The 20,686-nt window shown below is 40.6% G+C and overlaps 1 protein-coding gene across 6 annotated transcripts in view; it reads right to left on the reverse strand.

The window, feature by feature from the left end:
• LOC122560178 (receptor-type tyrosine-protein phosphatase T-like) overlaps positions 1–20,686 on the reverse strand; it is a 1,397,629-nt gene that overhangs the window by 1,040,151 nt on the left and 336,792 nt on the right. For all 6 annotated transcript variants that reach the window (XM_043710562.1, XM_043710557.1, XM_043710558.1 and 3 more), the window contains exon 2: positions 8,190–8,315. In XM_043710562.1, coding sequence (XP_043566497.1) covers positions 8,190–8,315 — 126 coding nt within the window. The remainder of the gene's footprint in view (positions 1–8,189; positions 8,316–20,686) is intronic.

A 20,686-nucleotide genomic window follows, 5' to 3' on the forward strand; every position in this document is an offset into this window, starting at 1 on the left:
TAATGGATGTGCAGGTAAAACTTTGATGGATGTGGAAGGCTCCTTTCGGGCCTTGGATAGAGGTGAGGGAGAAGGTGTGGGCGCAGGTTTTACAGTTCCTGCGGTGGCAGGGGAAGGTGCCAGGATGGGAGGGTGGGTTGTAGGGGGGCGTGGACTTGGCCAGGTGGTCATGGAGGGAACGGTCTTTGCGGAAGGCGGAAAGGGGTGGGGAGGGAAATATATCCCTGGTGGTGGGGTCTCTTTGGAGGTGGCAGAAATGTCGGCGGATGATTTCCCTGGAGCATTAGAGGCTATGGGGTGACCTTAAAGAGGTTTATGAAATTATGAGGGACATGGATAGGATAAATAGACAAAGTCTTTTCCCTGGGGTGGGGGAGTCCAGAACTAGAGGGCATAGATTTAGGGTGAGAGGGGAAAGATATAAAAGAGACCTGAGGGGCAACATTTTCACATAGAGGGTGGTACGTGAATGGAATGAGCTGTCAGAGGAAGTGGTGGAAGGTAGTACAATTGCAATATTTAAAAGGCATCGAGATGGGTATATGAATAGGAAGGATTTGGAGGGATATGGTCCGGGTGCTGGCAGGTGGGACTAGATTGGGTTGGGATATCTAGTCGGCATGGACGAGTTGGTCCGAAGGGTCTTTCATGCTGTACATCTCTATGATTCTATGATTAAATCCGAGGTACTCGGTACAATTGTCATGTAAAACATTACGGTTGTCTGCAGCACAAGTATTGGTTTCATCTCTATTGTGTCCCAGGAAAATTGCCTTTTTCCTAAGGAATTTAACTTGAATTTAATGGAAAATGTTGAAAGCAACAAACATAAGTGGCAACATAGATATGTTTGGGTTTCATTTTGTGTCTCGATGATATTGGAATTACTGTGTGATCTTCTGTTCCTGTCCCTAAAGATAGAGATTCAACATTATTGCCTACTTGCGAAATGAGGAAGATTGGCAGAGCCCATAAGACCATAAGAATAGGAGTGGAAGATGGGCCATTCGCCCCATCCAGTCCACTCTGCCACTTAATCATGACTGATGGGCATTTCAACTCCACTTACCCACATTCTCCCCTTATCCCTTAATTCCTTGCGAGATCATGAATTTATCAATCTCTGCCTTGAAGACATTTAGCGTCCCGGCCTCCACTGCCCTCTCGGGCAGTGAATTCCACAGGCCCATCACTCTCTGGCTGAAGAAATGTCTCCTCATTTCCATTCTAAATTGATCCCCTCTAATTTTAAGGCTGTGCCCTCAGGTCCTAGTCTCCCCGCCTAATGGTGAAAACTTCCCAGCCTCCACCCTTTCTAAGCCATGCATTATCTTATGAGTTTCTATTAGATCTCCCCTCAACCTTCTAAACTCTAATGAATGCAATCGGAGGATCCTCAGCCGTTCATCATATGTTAGGCCTACCATTCCAGGGATCATCCATGTGAATCTCCGCTGGACACGCTTCAGTGCCAGTATGTCCTTCCTGAGGTGCGGGGCCCAAAACTAGACACAGTATTCTAAATGGGGCCTAGCCAGAATTTATACAGTCTCAGTAGCACATCATTGCTTTTACATTCCAACCATCTTGAGATAAATGACAACATTACATTTGCTTTCTTAACCACGGGCTCAACCTGCAAGTCAACCTTTAGAGAATCCTGGACTAGCGTTCCAAGATCCGTTTGTACTTCAGCTTTATGAATTTTCTCACCGTTTAGAAAATAGTCCATGCCAGTATTCTTTTCTCCAAAGTGCAAGACCTCACATTTGCTCACGTTGAATTTTATCAGCCATTTCCTGGACCACTCTCCTAAACTGTCTAAATCTTTCTGCAGCCTCCCCACCTCCTCAGTACTACCTGCCTGTCCACCTTACTTCGTATCATTGGCAAACTTCACCAGAATGCACTCAGTCCCTTCAACCAGATAATTAATATATAAAGTAAACAGCTGCGGCCCCAACACTGAACCCTGTGGGACACCACGTTTGTCACTAGCTGCCATTCTGAAAAAGAACCTTTTATCCCAACTGTCTTCTGTCAGACAGCCAGTCTTCAATCCATGCCAGTAGCTCACCTCAAACACCATGCGCCCTCAGCAGCCTCCAATGAGGCACCTTATCAAAAGCCTTTTGGAAGTCTAGTTAGATAACATCTACTGGGTTTCCCTGGTCTAATCTATTTGTTTCCTCTTCAAAGAATTTGAACAGGTTTGTCAGACATGACCTCCCCTTACTAATCCATGCTGATTTGTTCTAATCCAACCCTGCACTTCCAAGAGTTTAGAAATCTCATCCTTAACATTTGATTCTAGAATTTTACCGACAACCCGAGGTTAGGCTAATCAGCCTATAATTTTCCATCTTTTGTCTTGATCTTTTCTTGAACAAGGGAGTTACAACAGCAACTTTCCAATCATCTGGGACTTTCCCTGACTCCAGTGACTTTGAAAGATCACAACCAATGTCTCCATTATTTCCTCAGCCACCTCCCTCAGAACTCTAGGATGTAGCTCACCGGAACCAGGAGATTCATCGATTTTTAGACTTTTTAGCTTTTCTAGCACTTTCTGTTTTGTAATGGCTACCACACTCAACTCTGCCCCCGACTCTCCTTAATTGTTGTGTTATTACTCATGTCTTCCACTGTGAAGACTGATACAAAGTACTTCAGCTATTTCCTTATCTTCCATCACTCGCCTTATTGCATCAATTTGGAGCGGCCCAATTTCTGCTTTTACTCCTCGTTTGTTTCTTAAGTATTGAAAGAAATTTTTACTATCATTTCTAACATTACTGGCTACCTGACCTTCATATTTAATCCTGAGCTTCCTTATTTCTCTCTTTGTTATCCTCTGTTTGTTTTTGTGGTCTTCCCAACCTTCTGATTTCCCAGTGCTCTTGGGCACCTCTCTTTTTCTTTCATACATTTCCTGACTTCCTTTGTCAGCCATGGTTGTCTAATTCCACTCCCCCCCACCCCCAGAGTAATCTTTCTTTTCTTTGGGATGAACCTCTGTACTGCATCCTCAATTACACCCAGAAACTCCTGCCATTGTTGCTCTGTTGTCTTCCCCACTAGGCTCTACTTCCAGTCAATTTTCGTCAGTTCCTCTCTCTTGCCCCAATTACCTTTATTTAACTGTAGCACCATTACATCCGATTTTGCCTTCTCTCTTTCAAACTGCAGACTGAACTCTACCATCTTATGTTCACTGCCTCCTGTGTTCCCTTACTTTAAGATCTTTATAAAGTGTGGCTCATTACATAGCACTAAATCCAGAATAGCCTCCTCCCTCGTGGGCTCCATCACAAACTGTTCCAAAAAGCCATTCCATGAATTCCCTTTCTTTGGATCCACCAGCAACATTATTCACCCAGTTCACCTGCATATTGAAGTCCCCCATCACCACCGTGACCTTGTCTTTCTGACGTGCCCTATCTATTTCCTGGTACATCTTGTGCCCCTGGTCCTGACCACTGTTAGGACGTTTGTACTTAACTCCCATTATGGTTTTTTTGCCTTTGTGATTCCTCAACTCCACGCACACAGACTGTACATCATCTGACCCTATGTCATTCAGTGCCATAGACTTAATTTCATTCTTAACTAACAAGACAACCTCGCCCCCTTTGCCCACCTCCCTGTTTTTTCGATAAGATGCCTTATTGAACTCGATTTCTTGCAGCACAGAATATTTACTAAAAACAATAACAAACATGGAATCATTCAAAATAATTTGTGGATGCTCTGATGCACAATTATAATTTTGTTTTCATCATACGAAAAGCCAACTTTCTATTTCTTTCGCACAGCATGTTGTACACCTTTTTTTCTTAAAAAGCTGTTCATGGGATATGAGCATCATTGACAAGATCAGCAGTTATTATTCATCCTTAATTGCTCTCAATTGCCTACTTGTCAGTGGAGAGCTGACTTCTTAAACACTGTGGTCTGTGGGTAGGTTCAACCACAGAGCTGGGATGGGGTTTAAGAGGATGAGTCACCCAATTTTGAACATTTCTAATTTAAAATGCTGTGTGATTTGGAGGGGATCTTGGAAATGGTGGTGATTGCATGTGCCTACTGGCCTGGCATTTTTCAGGTGGTAAAGGTCATTGTAATCCTCATCACAAGAACAAAAAAGATGAAATCATACAATTGGGGGCTAGCATAAAAATACTGATCATGTTCACCTGAAATACCTGTCTGCACTGTTTTAGCAATTGTTAATCCATTTGTAACAAATTAATTATAAATACCAGGGAAATGAACTTTGAATGAATGCAAGCGTTTAAGAACACATAACCCATGACATAATGTCAGCAGCAAAATAGTGATTGCAGAACTCTGATAACGTGTGTGTATGTTCACCCATGAATCACATAAGGTTAACATGTGGGTACAGCAATTAATTCAGAAAACTACAGAATATTATTGTTTAGTGCAAGAGAAATTTACTACAAAATTGAGAAGTTGTGCTTTAGTTTGACAGGGAATTGGTGAGGCCTTGTGAGACTACTGTGTTTAGTGCCAGTCTCTTTACTTAAAGAAGGAGGCAAATGCATTAGGAAGCAGTTCAGTGAGTTTCTCGATTTATACCTGGAATGCCGAAGTGGTCTTATGAACAAAGGCTGGACAGGTGAGGCTTATATCCACTTGAGTTTAGAAGAGTAAGATCTGACTTGCTTGAAACATGTAAGATCATGTGTGGTCTTGACATGGTGCATATAGAAAGGATATTTCCTCTTCAGGAAAATCAAGAACAATGAGGTCATAGTTTAAGAATAAGCGGTTCCCCATTTAAGACAGAGAGAAGTTTTTTTCTCAGAGCATCGTTAGTCTTTGGGACTCTCTTCCTCAAAGTTGGTGGAAGTAGAGTCCTTGAATATTTTTAAGGCAGAGAAAGATAGATTTTTGATAAGTAGGTGAAAGTCACTACAGGTAGGCAGGAACGTAGAGTAATCAGATCTGCTGTAATATTATTGAATGGCAGAGCAGGCATGAGGGGGTTCACCCAGAAGAAGGATCCAGTAAAACTGGCAAATGACAAATTGTGGGCTGACTCTCTTGCGTACCCCAAAATGGAGGTTCAGTATGTCCAAAGTAAAACAAAGAACTGCAGATACACAACAGTAATTGCTGAAGAATCTCAGCAGGTCTGGCAGCTTCTGTGGAGAGAGATACAGAGTTAACATTTTGGGTCCAGTAACCATGCTTCTGAACAGATGGGAGCTGGGAAAAGGATGGGGCAGGGGGAAGGGGAAGATAGAGGCCAAAGAGTGGGAAAAACAGTTAGGCTGACAATGAAATAGTTAAAAGTCAGTTTGGGGGAATAAAAACTGTTGATGGGGACTATTTGTGACTGACAATGGATAGTGTGTGGGAGCAACCCATGTAATGACAAGGCCTGGTTTCTGGAGGTGGGGGAAAGCAAGGGGAAAAGTGCTCAAGCTCCAAGATTGTTGAACTCGATATTAAGTCCCGAAGGCTGCAAGGTCCCCAAGTAGAAAATGAGGTGCTGTTCTTCCAGCTTGCACTGAGCTTCACTGAAAAACTGCAGCAAGCCTGAGACAGAGATGCTGGCCAGGGAACAGAGGGATGTGTTAAAATAGCAAGCAACTGGAAGCTCAGGGCTTTTTTTTTGCAGACAGAACATAGGTGTTCTTTGAAGCAAACACCCAGTCTGCGCTTTGTTTCTGCGGATGCTGGCGATCTGAAACTAAAGCAGAAAGAACTGCAGAAACTCAGCAGGTCTGGCAGCATCTGTGAAGAGAAAGCAGGAAAGGGGTCAGTGGACTCAAAGCACTAACTCTGCTTTCTCTGCCCAGATGCTGCCTGATCAGCTGAGTTTCTCCAACCATTGCAGTTTTTGGTTTAGGAAATGAACTCACATGGACGTACAAGACCAAAACTAAAATGGTTGGAGAAACTCAGCTGATCAGGCAGCATCTGTGCAGAGAAAGCAGAGTTAATGTTTCGAGTCCAGTGACCCCGCCTCCTGATTTCTCTCCACAGATGCTACCAGACCTGCTGAGTTTCTCCAGCAATTTGACTTTTGATCTAGCACTTCCATGTGTGTTCATTTCCAAGTATTATTAGTTTTTCTACTGGTTTTGCTGCTTTGGAAGTTGTCTACTCAAGCTTTTAATGCATTGTTGATATGATAACACATTTAGCATTTAAACTTTTTTGACAACTGGAGTTGGGATTCAGATTTTTAATATTTATTCCTCACCCCTCCCCCTTTATGATGCAGACCCACTCTTGCTTAGAAATTGATAAAACTACCCCTTCAATTGCAGAATTGTTTCAATGCAAGATTCTGCAATATTGCCACTGGATCTTGATGCTGTGTAAGCCTTTGAGAAGAGTTACAATATGACTTTGTGTCATACATCACTTAAAAGTTCATTATTACACCACTTTTGTTCATGATACTCTATTCTATCTGCTCCTGAGCAGCCCCCAGACTATGGTCCTGATATAATTGACACATTGAGATAAAAAAAAGATAACATTGAGAAGACTAGCTGTGCTTCACACAAATTGACGGCAATATCTGAAAGATCTCGAGATGTGAAAAATGTGTTTAGTGATCAAGGTGATTTAAAATAAAAAGGCAAAATTCACATAACTGATGTACTGTCTAACTTTGAGACAATTGCATGGGCTTCATTTAATTTTTTTTGCGCAAAATGTCTCGTGTCAAAGGCTGAAATGATGACCACTAGGGTCCCACATGTTGCATTCCAAAAATACAAATGGTCAGAAACCCAACGAAGCCCATGTTACCTCCACCTGCAGAGCCTTAGCAAGACCCTGCCCATATATGATGACAGGTCACCAGAAAAAACAACAGAAGGAAGCTGGGAAATACAGAGGATGCTGTTCTCAAGTTGAATTTTACTATTGCCATTCATAAATCAACTGAGAAATCAGTAAAAGAATGCAGAAAGCACATCAGTGCATTTATTTCCAAAACAAAACTGACAAGGATTCTCAACTTTGCATAATAGATGAAACACAGTGAATTCCATTGAAAGTATAAATTAATAACTTTATTGGCTCAATGAATTATCACAAATGCTCTAATTCTACATTTTTAAAGTTATCTTACAGCAAGACTTGGAGTACCACAACAGTGACAGGACATTACTGGTATTATTTTATTCATATAAAAAGCAGCAATAACTCAAAAGTGACACAAGTGAAGTTAGCAATCTTTCATGCCAATAAAATAACTTTATTCATATATTGTCAGCCATGTATTTACTGTGTATTATTGTCAAGTAAATATTACCATTCCTATGCAGATCAACTTTGAAGTCAGGTATCACAGTGACAAAGTCTTTTTTTTTAAACTATTATTACTGATATACCTGGTGTTGAATAGCTTTGGTGATGATTTCAGATTTATAATTACCTTAAAATCAGTTGCTTTATCTGCAAATTACAACCATGTGAGTAACAGATGATGCATCACATTAATATGAGCCAAACCTACACTGAGAAGATTGAAGCCATGAGTTCTTCCAAGTTTGGTTATCAAAAAGTAATGTTTATAACCTGACTGCAAGAACGTTAGAGGGCAACAGGCACAAAAAGGTGATCCTGTTCACCAATTATTACAAAGGTCTCGAATCACTGTGTTAAAGTGCACCTGCCCATCTGTATACCTTCTGTGCAAGAAAACAGAAGTTGTTCCTGACTTTGACAAATTAATCTGGCTGTGAGTTTGAATTTAACATTGAGAAAAACCCCAAAGGACTCTCAATGACTGACATTAGCTGCTGAACTAAAACTATAATACAATGCATGCTCACAGAGACTGTGTTGAGCCCTCATTATGGTGTGCTGTCAGTGCATCTTATTGCATGGTTCCAGGTAAAAGACAAAAGTTAGCGGTATGTCATACTGCCCCTGAATTCATTGAGTTCTCTTATTGAATAATGTGACATTCAGCACAATACATTTGAAAATTATAATTTTCGCATGGAACACGCTAGCAATAGCTATATCTGAGATTGTTAGCTTTATATTTTGAGATGCTGCATTTTCTAGTTTTGACTGGAAGAATGCATTCTCATGCTTACTAATTGCAAATTCACACTGATAGCACACTGACAGATTCTATATCGTGTTAGAGCAGAAGCTTGTTTTATCAGACTGTTGCCAGATTTACTCACCTGTTGGCACAGATGGGTCTGTGGTTGGCTTTTCCCATGTGTTAATTTGCTCCCAGGTGAATCCATTGGTCCCAAGAGCCAGAATGTATCCACAGCTGCTGTAATACTCATCAAATGAGCAACTGCCTGCAGAAAAATGATTCAGAAAATAGCTTGAGTAAGAAATGCGTGCATGATTGCCCACACATTCACATTAGTTGCTTTTGGACGAAAACAACTTCAAGTTCATTAGTCATAACGTGGACCTCAGGGCTTGGCAAAGTTGATTACAAAGGTCTTTTACAGCATGTTTGGTTATGCTTTGCCTTTTAGTACACGATAATTGGTTTGATTCTGTAAAAACATACCAATCATGACATTTTCATGCTTTGCTAAAAAAAAACAAAATATTTAAATTCCAACGATAATGATAAATTTTAAAGCTCCTGGGCAAAGTGCAGGAAAAGAATGATTAGAGTGACAATTCAATGCATATTTCTATGGATGAACAATTATGCAGTACAATTAAAATGCAAATTATTTTACTATGATGGAGCTATTGAAATTTTCACTGTCTGAATCATATATCTGAAAATTTCCATGTCTGTCAAAAACCTGACTTCATGGGTCCCAAACCCATTCTGTTCAGAACTGGAACTGCTCTCCAATGTTACCACAGGTATCCTCCTAATTGATCACCCTTGAGGCCCTCATTTTATTAAGGGCAATGGAAAAGCTCCTGATACTGTCAGCACAATTAGGAGGTTGGCAGCTTTGAAGACTCAGTTATGCCACTGGGAGAGATATACAGAAGGGAGAATCCAGTGGGGAAAAAGAGTTCATGAGAACTTGTTTTAAAAGGGAATGAAGGAAAACTGTTCATGGAGGTTTATTGGAGCTATAATTGCTTCCTTCCCTGCTTGAAGCCCATTTTTTTGTGTGCCATGGACTCTGGCTGCAATGCCAGCCCTTCTTTAGGGTACTACAGGGAGGCCGTCACTATTAATCTGGCTGAAAATGTGTTGCTGGAAAAGCGCAGCAGGTCAGGCAGCATCCAAGGAACAGGAAAATCGACGTTTCGGGCATAATCCCTTCTTCAGGAATGGCTGAAGAAGGGCTTATGCCCGAAACGTCGATTCTCCTGTTCCTTGGATGCTGCCTGACCTGCTGCGCTTTTCCAGCAACACATTTTCAGCTCTGATCTCCAGCATCTGCAGTCCTCACTTTCTCCTCGAAAACTATTAATCTGGCAGCCACCACACACAATGACTGGGATTTTAACTGGTTTTCTGTAAAACGTTAAATGCTCTGTGAAGGCTGTGTCTGCCAAAGGCTTCTCATTATGCATACACTCTTTGTATAACAACATGCCAGTAAAAACATGGTGGCAACCAAATAAGCACAACAGATATTAACAACTGGGATAGAATGATGTTACTGCAGTACTGGAGTACTACGCATGTGCAATGAGAAGCTTTCAGCAATGTCAGCAGATACAACCCTCTGGGAAAATGCCCTTAACTGGATCTTTAAATATGCTCATTGAATGGACATTTCTTCGGAGCGTGCATCCACTCTGCGTCCCATCCCATCTCTGGGAAATTGCTCCAGCAGCAGGAACAGGTTGTGAAGCTGGTCCAAAGTGACTGCTGATTATGTTACTGTAGCTTGTCATCTCCCACTGTCTCTGCACTGCCAACCTGATCAGATTTCATGTAAAACATATACAAAACCTGAAAATAGCAAAAGACATAGCCCATACTGTGTAATGAGATTTTCTTTTCATAAAGAAGGCACTCAGCTTTAACATTATAGTTAGACGCGCATAGAATCTATCCACTGTTGAAATAATTAGCTCGTTGAATAGAGGGGCATGTTTGAGGGCTCAAAGGGACTAGACCTGTGCCTATGTTATCATGGAAAAGGTCTATGAGTCTATATTCTTCCTTTTCAGATAACAGCCCTTTTCCCTTTTAAATGGCTTGATTGAACCTGGTTCCAACACATGGTGGCTCAGTGATTAACACTGCTGCGTCACAGCACCAAGGACCCAGATTTGATTCCAACCTCAGTCAACTGTCTGCGTTGTGTTTGCATATTCTCCCCATGTCTGTTTGAGTTTCCACCCACAATCCAACGATATGAAGGTTAGGTGAATTGGCCATGATAAATTGTCCATAGTGGTCAGGGTTGTGTAGTTTAGGTGCATTAGTCCGAGGTAAATATAGGGTAGGGGATGGGTCTGGGTGGGTTACTCTATGGACGGTTGGTGTGGACTTGTTAGGTCAAAGGGCCTGTTTCCACATTGTAGATTTTTTAAAAAATCATCTCTCAAGCAATTTATTTCATGCATAAGAAAGTTTCTTGTGTTGACATGATATTTTGCCTTATATCTATGCCTTCTTCTCTATCCTTCTACCAACAAGAACAATTTCTCCTTATCTACTCAATCCAGTTCCCTCATGATTTTGAATACCTTTTTTCAAAATCTCTTCTCAGTCTTCTCCAGGGAAAGCTGTCCAAACATCTACAAACACTTTATGTAACTTAAACTCTTCATTCTTCTATCCCTTCCCATGAATCTTTTTTCAATTCCCTCTCATTCCTTTGCATCCTTTCTGAACAGAATACAATAATCAGTTGAGGCTGGACCAGTGTTTTATGTAAATTTAATGTATCTTCCTTGCTCTTGCATTCTAGGCAAGGGCTTATGCCTGAAACATCAACTCTCCTGCTCTTCAGATGCTGCCTGACCTGCTGTGCTTTTCCAGCACCACACTTTTTGACTCTGACTCTCCAGCATCTGCAGTCCCCACTTTCCCCTAATTATAAAGCCTGGGATATGAAATGCTTAATTCGACACTTTTGCAATCAGTTCTACACCTTCAATGACTTATGCGTATATACACTTAGGTCTCTTTCGGCCCCTTCAGAATGGAAATGTTACTTTATATTGTTATTCTGTTTTTCTCCCAAAATTAATCATTCCACAGTTTTCAGCACTGAATTTCATTTGCTACTTGTTTGCCCTTTCCACAAACTTGTCTACGTCCTTTTGTTCCCCTGGGAGGGGAACTGCACTACAAGAGACTGCTTCCCTTATCGCAATTTGAGTCATATTTATATGTCTTACAATCACATCTCTTATGCAGGCTCCTTGATCATCCTCAGGTTACAAGATTTGCATGGTGATTACAGTGTTCCATTGTGCAAAGCCAGATGGGTCTCTGTTGAGGTCCTTTGTTCCATTTAATTGAATCTTGGACAGTGTACACTCCACAACGGTGAAGTCTTTTGTATTTTTAAAGCAACTCCCCAACCCATTTATCCATAGCGATCATTTCATCCCCAGGCTAATAATCCTTCTGGTTTTTCAATATCATTGGAGTGCCTCTTCCCTTTGTATCAGTTGTTTTCTTTTGAGCTGTCTATCGCTGTTAGCCCTTCATGAGATTATGATGGTACCTAACATTTACAGACATTACAGCCACAATGTTCCTTTCGTGTGTTTGCGGTGATTACCTTTCCTGACAATCTGTTTAACACAGTCAGTCTGGTTCTAAAGTTAAATGATTTGATTAAAGATTTGATTAATGTTGTCTTCAGTTGTCTAACACACACACACATTTTTCTAGTCATTAATAGAGTACAGAAAAAAAGGCTTAAGGTTTCACAATAAAAAAGCAACAAGAAGGACCAGTTACTTTTTTGTTTTAGTAATGTTAGTGAAGGAATATATGTTAGTGCGGACATTTGTGCAACAGGATTTTCTCTGTCCAGTTGAGAGCACAGATGGGGCCTTGCTTTAATGCTTCAAAGAGAAAAGTGGAACATCTAACAATGCAGCACTCCCTGAACACTGCAATGAAATGTCAGCCTCAGCCTCCAGAGTGGGATGATAACTTCAGGAATTAATAATTAGCCCCCATGGCAGAAGTATTACTCAACCAGTAGCAGACTGCTGTACGGATTTAAACATGTAGCTGTGTTAAAATCCTTTTCTCAAAATTGAGTTGACAGTTCATTACCTGAATTGCTTGAAGCAGTGAGAACAATTCCAATGGCAACACAGATTCCCAGTATAAAATCTTAAATGTTCCCCAGTGTTATTTTTGGACAAATTTTAAGTCTCATTTTGAGATTAGATGATGAACACTTATCATAGTCAACATGCCTGCTGGCTGATAAATCATGTGCAATAAATCTAATATGATAATTTGAAGTAATACCTGTATCAGTGGATAACAACCATTGACAGCCAATTCAAATTTATTAAGGAATTTTTAAACATTTCTTATGTGGGATAATTCATGAAAATCAAGACGCATGAGATACAGCCCAAAATATCCAATACTCTACAGTTCACTCAATCATGATGCATTGGAGACAAATTCCATCAGCATTCCTCAAAAGTATAAGACTACAAGACATAGGAGTAAAAGGAGGCCATTCAGCCCCATTCAATGAGATCATGACCTTATCTGAATTTTATTTTGAAAGCAAGCTGCTTATCAAAGTTCAATACTCAAGTTCAGTTCACAATTCCAAATCAAGAATGAGAGAAGGAAAAGTAGTAATGGTGTCAACATAATCCTCAAATGTATTTTCTGCCTTTTTTCCTAATCCTTGAGTCCTTACAGATTAAAAATCTAGGAGAAAGTAAGGACTGCAGATGCTGAAGATCAGAGTCAAGAGTGTGGTGCTGGAAAAGCACAGCTGGTCAGGCAGCAACTAAGGAGCAGGAGAATCGATGTTTTGGGCGTAGGTCCTTCATCAGGAATGATCCTTTGATGAAAAATCTGTCTATCTCAGCCTTGAATATAATTAATGAGCAAACCTGGGTGGCACGATGGCACAGTGGTTAGCAGAGACCCGGGTTCAATTCCTGCCTCAGGCGACTGACTTTGTGGAATTTAGCACGTTCTCCCCGTGTCTGCGTGGGTTTCCTCCGGGTGCTCCGATTTCCTCCCACAGTCCAAAAATGTGCAGGTTAGGTGAGTTGGACATGCTAAATTGCCCGTAGTGTTAGGTGAAGGGGTAAATGGAGGTGAATGGGTCTGGGTGGGTTGCGCTTCAGCGGGTCGGTGTGGACTTGTTGGGCCGAAGGGCCTGTTTCCACATTGTAAGTAATCTAATCTAAAGATCACCTTAAGAGCCCTGTGGTAAACAAACCCACAGAGTCACTAACCTCAGAAAAATTTCCTCCTTATTTCTGTGTTGAATGTGTGACCCCTTATTCTGAGATTGTGCCCAAAAGGGGAAACAAGGTTTCTGAATGTACCCAGTCAAGAGCCTTAAGAATCTTGTATATTTCAATAAGGTTGCTTCACATTCTTCTATATTCCAATGAGTATAGGCCCAGTCTACTCAACCTCTCCTCATAAGGCAGTCCCTCCATTCCTGAATCAGGTGAGTGCCTCAATGCCAAAATAGATGCATTGAAAAGAGTTCTTAGAAGATAAACAAAGCTGAGTTCTAAAGGAAAAGTTAGGAGGAAATACTGTGGTACCTACACATATCTTCTATAGAATAAAAAACTCAGAAGATGCAAGATTTAAATCGTTACAATGTCTACATCAGCAAATGACTGAGTTGGCATATGAGCATGGATTCATGGAACCTGAGAAAGATTGGTGAATAGCATTTTATTTTTGTTCTGGGTCTACAGAAGAGACACTGGATAAAAGATTAATTCTGGGCGAACTGATTTTTACTTGAAGGGTATCAATTAATAACTGTTGAGAAAGGGAATAAAGGGCTACTGAAATTACTAAATCTGTTTGACATACATGAGATTAGATGGAAAAAGTGAGGACTGCAGATGCTGGAGATCAGAGTCTAGATTAGAGTAGTGCTGGGAAAGCACAGCAGGTCAGGCAGCATCCGAGGAACAGGAAAATCGATGTTTCGGGCATGAGCCCTTCTTCAGGAATGAGGAAAGTGATGAGGAAACTGGAGAAATCTGAGTTCATCCCTTGTGGTTGGAGGGTTCCTAGGCTGAAGATGAGGCGCTCTTCCTTCAGCCGTTGTGTTGCTATGGTCTGGCGATGGAGGAGCCCAAGGACCTGCATGTCTTTGGTGGAGTGGGAGGGGGAGTTGAAGTGTTGAGCCACGAGGTGGTTGGGTTGGTTGGTCCAGGTGTCCCAGAGGTGTTCTCTGAAACGTTCGGACAATATTTAGAAATTCTGGTCCCCTGAAAAACTACAATGACTCTACCCCATTTCTGACATTTGAGATGATGTTAACATTAACAGTGGGTGCTCATGGCACTACTAACACTTGCTGTGGCTACCAGTCTGTTAGTCTCTCTGGATTTTAGTGTGGTGTACTGTCCCTTCAGGAAAGGTGCAGTCTGATGAGACACAAAGGTTCATCACAGCTGCTCCGTTGCAGGTGTTCACTAAGTTTAAAGAGGAAACAAATTGCTGTGGTATTCATTACTATTTGGTAATGACTCTGAAGTCTAAATAAAGTCTTGTGTGGTGAGTAACCCTACTTTATTCAAGTCTTTTCCTGATTCCCACTTCCACAACATTGCTCCTTAGGTGTAAATGGTGACAAAGCCAAGGATGTTGCCATAATATCATCAGTAGCTTTAGGATGAGTAGATAAGCCCACCTCCACTCTATTATAACTTATTGGTGTAGTCAGCCTGAGGGCAAATTGTAGTGAGATTGGGTTTCTTGCCCTTCATTCCACTCTGCCAGATTTCTATCCTTTCAGAGATTGGAATCTCCAGTTAGACTTGCATTCTGAAATTCCTAAAACTAGGGCAATGGCAGTGGAAGAAACTAGAGGGCTGTAGTTTGTAAACAACAAGATTCCACTTCTCGTCAGCTCCAGTGACTCATGAGGGGACATAATAAGAAAAATCTATCTCATAAATAGGCAGGCGAGTTGGAATACTACTTAAATTACAGAAGAAGGAGGAGGAGGAGGAATGACACTAGATAAAATGTTCATTGTGAGAGCAATTGCAGATAAAATGTACAGAATAGCCTGCGTTTATGCTGCAACAATTCTGAGGTTATGTGAAGTGACAGAACACAGAAGACAGCATATTTCCTTCAGTTCTGTTCTTAGCTACCAACTCCAGGCCCCACCCAGCACACCTGAGAGACTGGTCACAATCTCAATGTCATATGTAATGCTGAGTTGAGCATCTGGCCATTTCTCTGTATCATCATTACGATGGTAAATTCCCATTTCCATATTGCCCCAGTCTCCCCTTACATTGGCTGAGCTCTGACCGAAACCCTCAGTTATGCTTGTGTTATATCCAGACTTGACAATTCCAAAACATCTCTGACCAGCCTCTCAGATTATTCACTCCATAAACTACACAGTTATCAAAAATTCTATTGCCCATTTCCTTGCTCACAAGAGTCCCATTTTTCAATTATCTACATGCTTGCTGATCTACACCGAGCTCCTTGATTTCAAGGTAGTTGCCCTTGTTTTCAAATCCTCCATGACCTCATCTCCCCCTACTTCTGCAATCTGGTTTAGCCTCAACCTCTGAGATATAGAGATTGTCTCAACTCTAACTGATCAAGATTTGGAGATGCCAGTGTTGGACTGGGGTGTACAAAGTTAAAAATCACACAGCACCAGGTTATAGTCCAACAGGTTTAAATGGAAGCACTAGCTTTCGGAGCGCAGCTCCTTCATCAGGTGGTTGTGGAGGACACAGTTGTAAGACACAGAATTTATAGCAGAAGTTTGCAGTGTGATGTAACTGAAATTATACATTGAAAAATACCTTGATTTGTTTGTTGAGTCTCTCATCTGTAAGAATGACCACGATAGTTTCACTTCTTTCATATGTAAATCACAAAACATTTATTAAAAATTACATTCTCAGGTTAACTGTAACAATTGGTGTCAGCCCAGATAAGATGTTAAGATGTTGAAGGTGTTAGCATCCTGTGTTCTGTGTCTGTGCCATTATGGAACATTATAGAACACAATTCAAATAATTTAAAGGTACAAAATATCACCTTTCTTAACTTCCATCAGTGGTGGCTCAGATCTTTGCTCAAATCTTTTGCACAAGATCTCTCCAGCATTTGCTGGGCCCTGGGAGTTATGGGATGAGTGAGGGATGGAAATGTCAAATGTGTATAATGAAAGTAGTTGGCTCCATAGATAAGCATTAACCACAAAATACTTTCCATTAATGCAGTTAGAAGTAATTCTCATAATACATTTGGATGAATCATTTATAACAAATCTTATCACATATCTGATCATTGATTTTCATTCTGCTGTTATAATTATAAAGCTGTAATTTCTCCCTCCAGGATAGATAAAGGCATTTTTCTATGATATGATTATAACCTCATCTTCCTCTAATCTGTTAATTGCCTTTCTGTTTTCATGTTACTATAGATACTGATCTGTTTTCCTTGTTACATATTTGTACTATGCTTGAATCATGCAATTTGTTATCTTGTCAAAGAGGAATCATTAAATCCTATGAGTGGTATTTCATATATTAGTGAGGAACAAAGCAGTATAAATGTGTACAGAATTGACTCGTTACATTACATAATTAATTCAAGTAAGCATAGGGCTTTTAATTTCAGAGCACATGAACATTTTAGATACTTCACAAATGTATCATAGAAATAATATGAAGTTAGATCTTTTGTCTTCAATTGTTTCTTTACACGTAATGGCAATACCAATCTCCAGACTGACATAATGTTTACAATTTTGCTGAAATCTTTTGTAAAATACCTGGTGCAACTAGACCATTGTAATGCTAAACATGTAAAGTGGTTCAAATTTTCTCCTTACAAAAATAAATAAAGACCTTTGGCAAACTTTATTCAACAGAATTACCACATTTTGATGAACTGATTGAATTTAAAGGGAGACTGATGAGAAGTCAGTGGAGCATCTGTTCCACTTGAGGAGAAAGTGAGGTCTGCAGATGCTGGAGATCAGAGCTGAAAATGTGTTGCTGGAAAAGCGCAGCAGGTCAGGCAGCATCCAGGGAACAGGAGAATCGACGTTTCGGGCTGAAGAAGGGCTTATGCCCGAAACGTCGATTCTCCTGTTCCCTGGATACTGCCTGACCTGCTGCGCTTTTCCAGCAACACATTTTCAGCATCTGTTCCACTTGTCCAATAAGAACAATGGGAGAACTCAACCATTTAGGGCTTGGGCCCAATTTAAATTACAGTGCAAGTTGCACTCTTCAAACTAGTGCTCTGCTGCAGTTCACCCATTGTGAAAGGCAACTGGCCAAATTCAATGCTGTGTTAGCCAGAAGACTGTTGTTGGGCAGGGGCAAGAGCTGACCCCAGAGAAAGTGGAGTAGGGCTGCAGCAATTTTGTTGCACCATTTGCTCTGCTAGCTCCACTCAAAGTATCTCCATCAACACATCTTGAGTACACCTTTAAGTAGAATTGGATTGGTTGCTTAATGCCTGATAAGTGCACATTCAGCCCAGTTATACTAGAAAATATTTCAAAGAAACTTCCTTAAAATTATAGATGGATTCCTATAAACAATTGATGATGCTTTGATTCATAATTGAACAAGCTTATATCCAAAGCATGGTATTAGACTGTTTACCCATTTACAGGCCCAACAGTGACTTGGAATAAGGTAGACTTTGATGTCAGCTCCAACCTTGCTTTGATTGTTGAATGTAGAAGAAATAAGTAGCTGATAATTGAAAATCATCCCTAAAGACGCTTGCCTGAAAATTATGCCCCACTATGAAATATGTAATTTGTCAGCCTTATATCTGACTCATTACAGTGATAAAGAATTTTTAAATGAAGCTGATTACTTTTATTTAATATGAATTTCAAATTCTCATCCTACAGGAACACATTCAAAGAACATCGGCACAGGTAGCAAAGAAGCTTACAAACACTCAAGTGGAAAAAAAAATCCAATGAAACTCAATGCAAGCTGGAGTTACAACATCTCATTTCCCACTGGCACATTTTATAGCCTGTAAGACTCAATACTGGGTTCCACAGTTAGAGGATGATTGCTGCATCCTCCTCTAGCCATGATTTTTAGGTACTGTTGGTTTTGCTCTTAGCAGAACTGACCTATTTTCTCCTATTTTACATATTTCTCACTTCTTTCCCACCATTATCACTGTATTTTTATTTTGTTCTGGGCATCTTTACAATCTTTTCCATTTGCTCCTCCTCCCCTTCTGTCTCCAGCATAAAAAAGACCCACCATTTTCCTGTTCCTTTCATTTCCGAAGAACAGTTATATGGGATTATGAAAAGATTATTTTGATTCTCTCTCCAGAGATCCTGCCAGACATGCTGGGTTTCTCCAGCACCTCCTGTTTTTATTTCATATCTTGCAGCATCTGCAGTATTATATTTTCATTTTTTAAAAAAGTTCAAGGTGTCAAAACATTGGATCATAGCTCTGAATTATTTAAGGATATAATGCACTTTTAATTACAACATATGTTTTCAATAGAGGGCATACAGCCAAGGGATGACTAGTGCCTGTCTGAGAAAGCCCTATGTGAATCCACTGAATATAGAATGTCAGTGAAATCCTTAAACAAAGAGACTGAAAAGGAAGAGGTAATGATGGATAGACTACTCCTCTCAGCAGGAAGCATCTCCTGCAGATATGCTTTAATGTTGCAGAAACTAACTGCAACCCCTGGACTGTACATTTTGGTCGGCTGATGTCCTAGTGTGGACGAGTGTATTATGAAAGTCACAGCTTGAGACAACCATTAGACATAGTGGAGCTGCGAATAAAATAATGTCTCTCCCATGCGTTCAGTGCTGGAGGCCAAGCAAACCAGTGAAATCATCATTAAGTCAGAAATGACTGAGGTCTGTAAGCTAACTGTCGAGCCGAGAGTCTCAAAATCAATTGCTTCGCTCCCAATATCAGTGTTGCTGGTCCCACTGACCTTCACACCTCAGGTTGCATGGTCCATTCTTCTTGGAACCCACAGAATACTTTGTATTTCTTTCTTACTGTTACTTTTTTTACTCAATTCACACTTCTAAGATGTGCATGTGCAGGCGTCATGTTTTAACATCTTGTGTTTAATAAATAAATTCTTGGTAGTGTGGATGTGCAGAGGGATCTTGGAGTCCATGTACATAGATCCCTGAAAGTTGCCACCCAGGTGGATAGTGCTGTTAAGAAGGCATACATGTGTTAGGTTTCATCCGTAGAGGGATTGAGTTCCGGAGCCGCAATATCATGCTGCAACTATACGAAACGCTGTTGCGGCCACACTTGGAATATTGTGTACAGTTCTGGTCCCCATATTTCAGGAAGGATGTGGAAGCATTGGAAAAATGCAGAGGAGATTTACCAGGTTGTTGCCTGGTCTGGAGGGAAGGTTTTATGAGGAAAGGCTGAGAGACTTGAACCTGTTTTCATTGGCAAGAAGGCTTAGAGGGCAGTCAATAAAAACGTACATGATGATCAGAGGATTAGATAGGATAAACAGTGAAAGTCTTTTTCCTAGGATGGTGACGTCAGAGTGTATGAGGGGGCATAACTACAAATTGAGGGGTGATAGATTTAAGACAGATGTAAGAGGCAGATTCTTTACGTAGAGAGTAGCAAGGGCATGGAATGCACTACCTGCTAATGTAGTCAACTCAACCACATTAGGGAGATTTAAACATTCCTTAGGTAAGCACATGGATGATTTTGGGATAGTGTAGGGGATGAGTTGAGAATAGTTGACAGGTCGGCGCAATATCGAGGGCCGAAGGGCCTATTCTGCGCTGTATTGTTCTATGTTCTATGTCCTAAGGTACAGTCTTTGTTTAACTCAAGGCAGCTCGGTTAATTAGGCTTTTCTTTAAAACATAAGTACATGTGAATCGGGAATAAGTATCTACAAGAGTAGGATCCTGTTAAAATGAATCTTGTTGTGACCAACAAAACCAGCGATGAATTAAGAAGGATAACCAGTTGACTTTTCCTCACCAAAGAACACAACTATTTGGGAACAAAGCATCTGAAGAGTTTACTTCAAGACTTCAGCACTTTGTACAAAGATTTAAATAAAAATAAAAGCTATTTCTCTAGTCTTCAAAACTCCTGCATGTGCTCCCACCCCCACACATCTCCCCCACCCCATGCACAGCAACCCACTCTACCTAAAACACTCCACACACCCCCATTGCCCCTCGTATCCCAATGCTCCTTTACTCATTCTCCAAAACTCCTCATCCACCACATATCATGCCAATACACTTAGTAGCTATAAATTTCTATGCACACTGGAGAAAATGCAAAATGTCATGACTTGAAATTTTATTTTATAAATTCCACTCTTATTGTAAAAAAAAACGCATTCACACAAACACTTCAACATGGCTTCACACTTCTTGACACTTGTAGACAAGTCTTGACAGATCATGAGACATCTGGACAGTTACTGACGCTTCTTGACAATAACAGGTTGAAACTTTTTGACAGGCTGATAGTCCATAATGTGGAGGGGTCAGTGTATGACTGGGGTGGTCAAAATCAGAAGTCATAC

Source organism: Chiloscyllium plagiosum, chromosome 20 (assembly GCF_004010195.1).
Source record: "Chiloscyllium plagiosum isolate BGI_BamShark_2017 chromosome 20, ASM401019v2, whole genome shotgun sequence".
Classification (NCBI taxonomy): Eukaryota; Metazoa; Chordata; class Chondrichthyes; order Orectolobiformes; family Hemiscylliidae; genus Chiloscyllium; species Chiloscyllium plagiosum.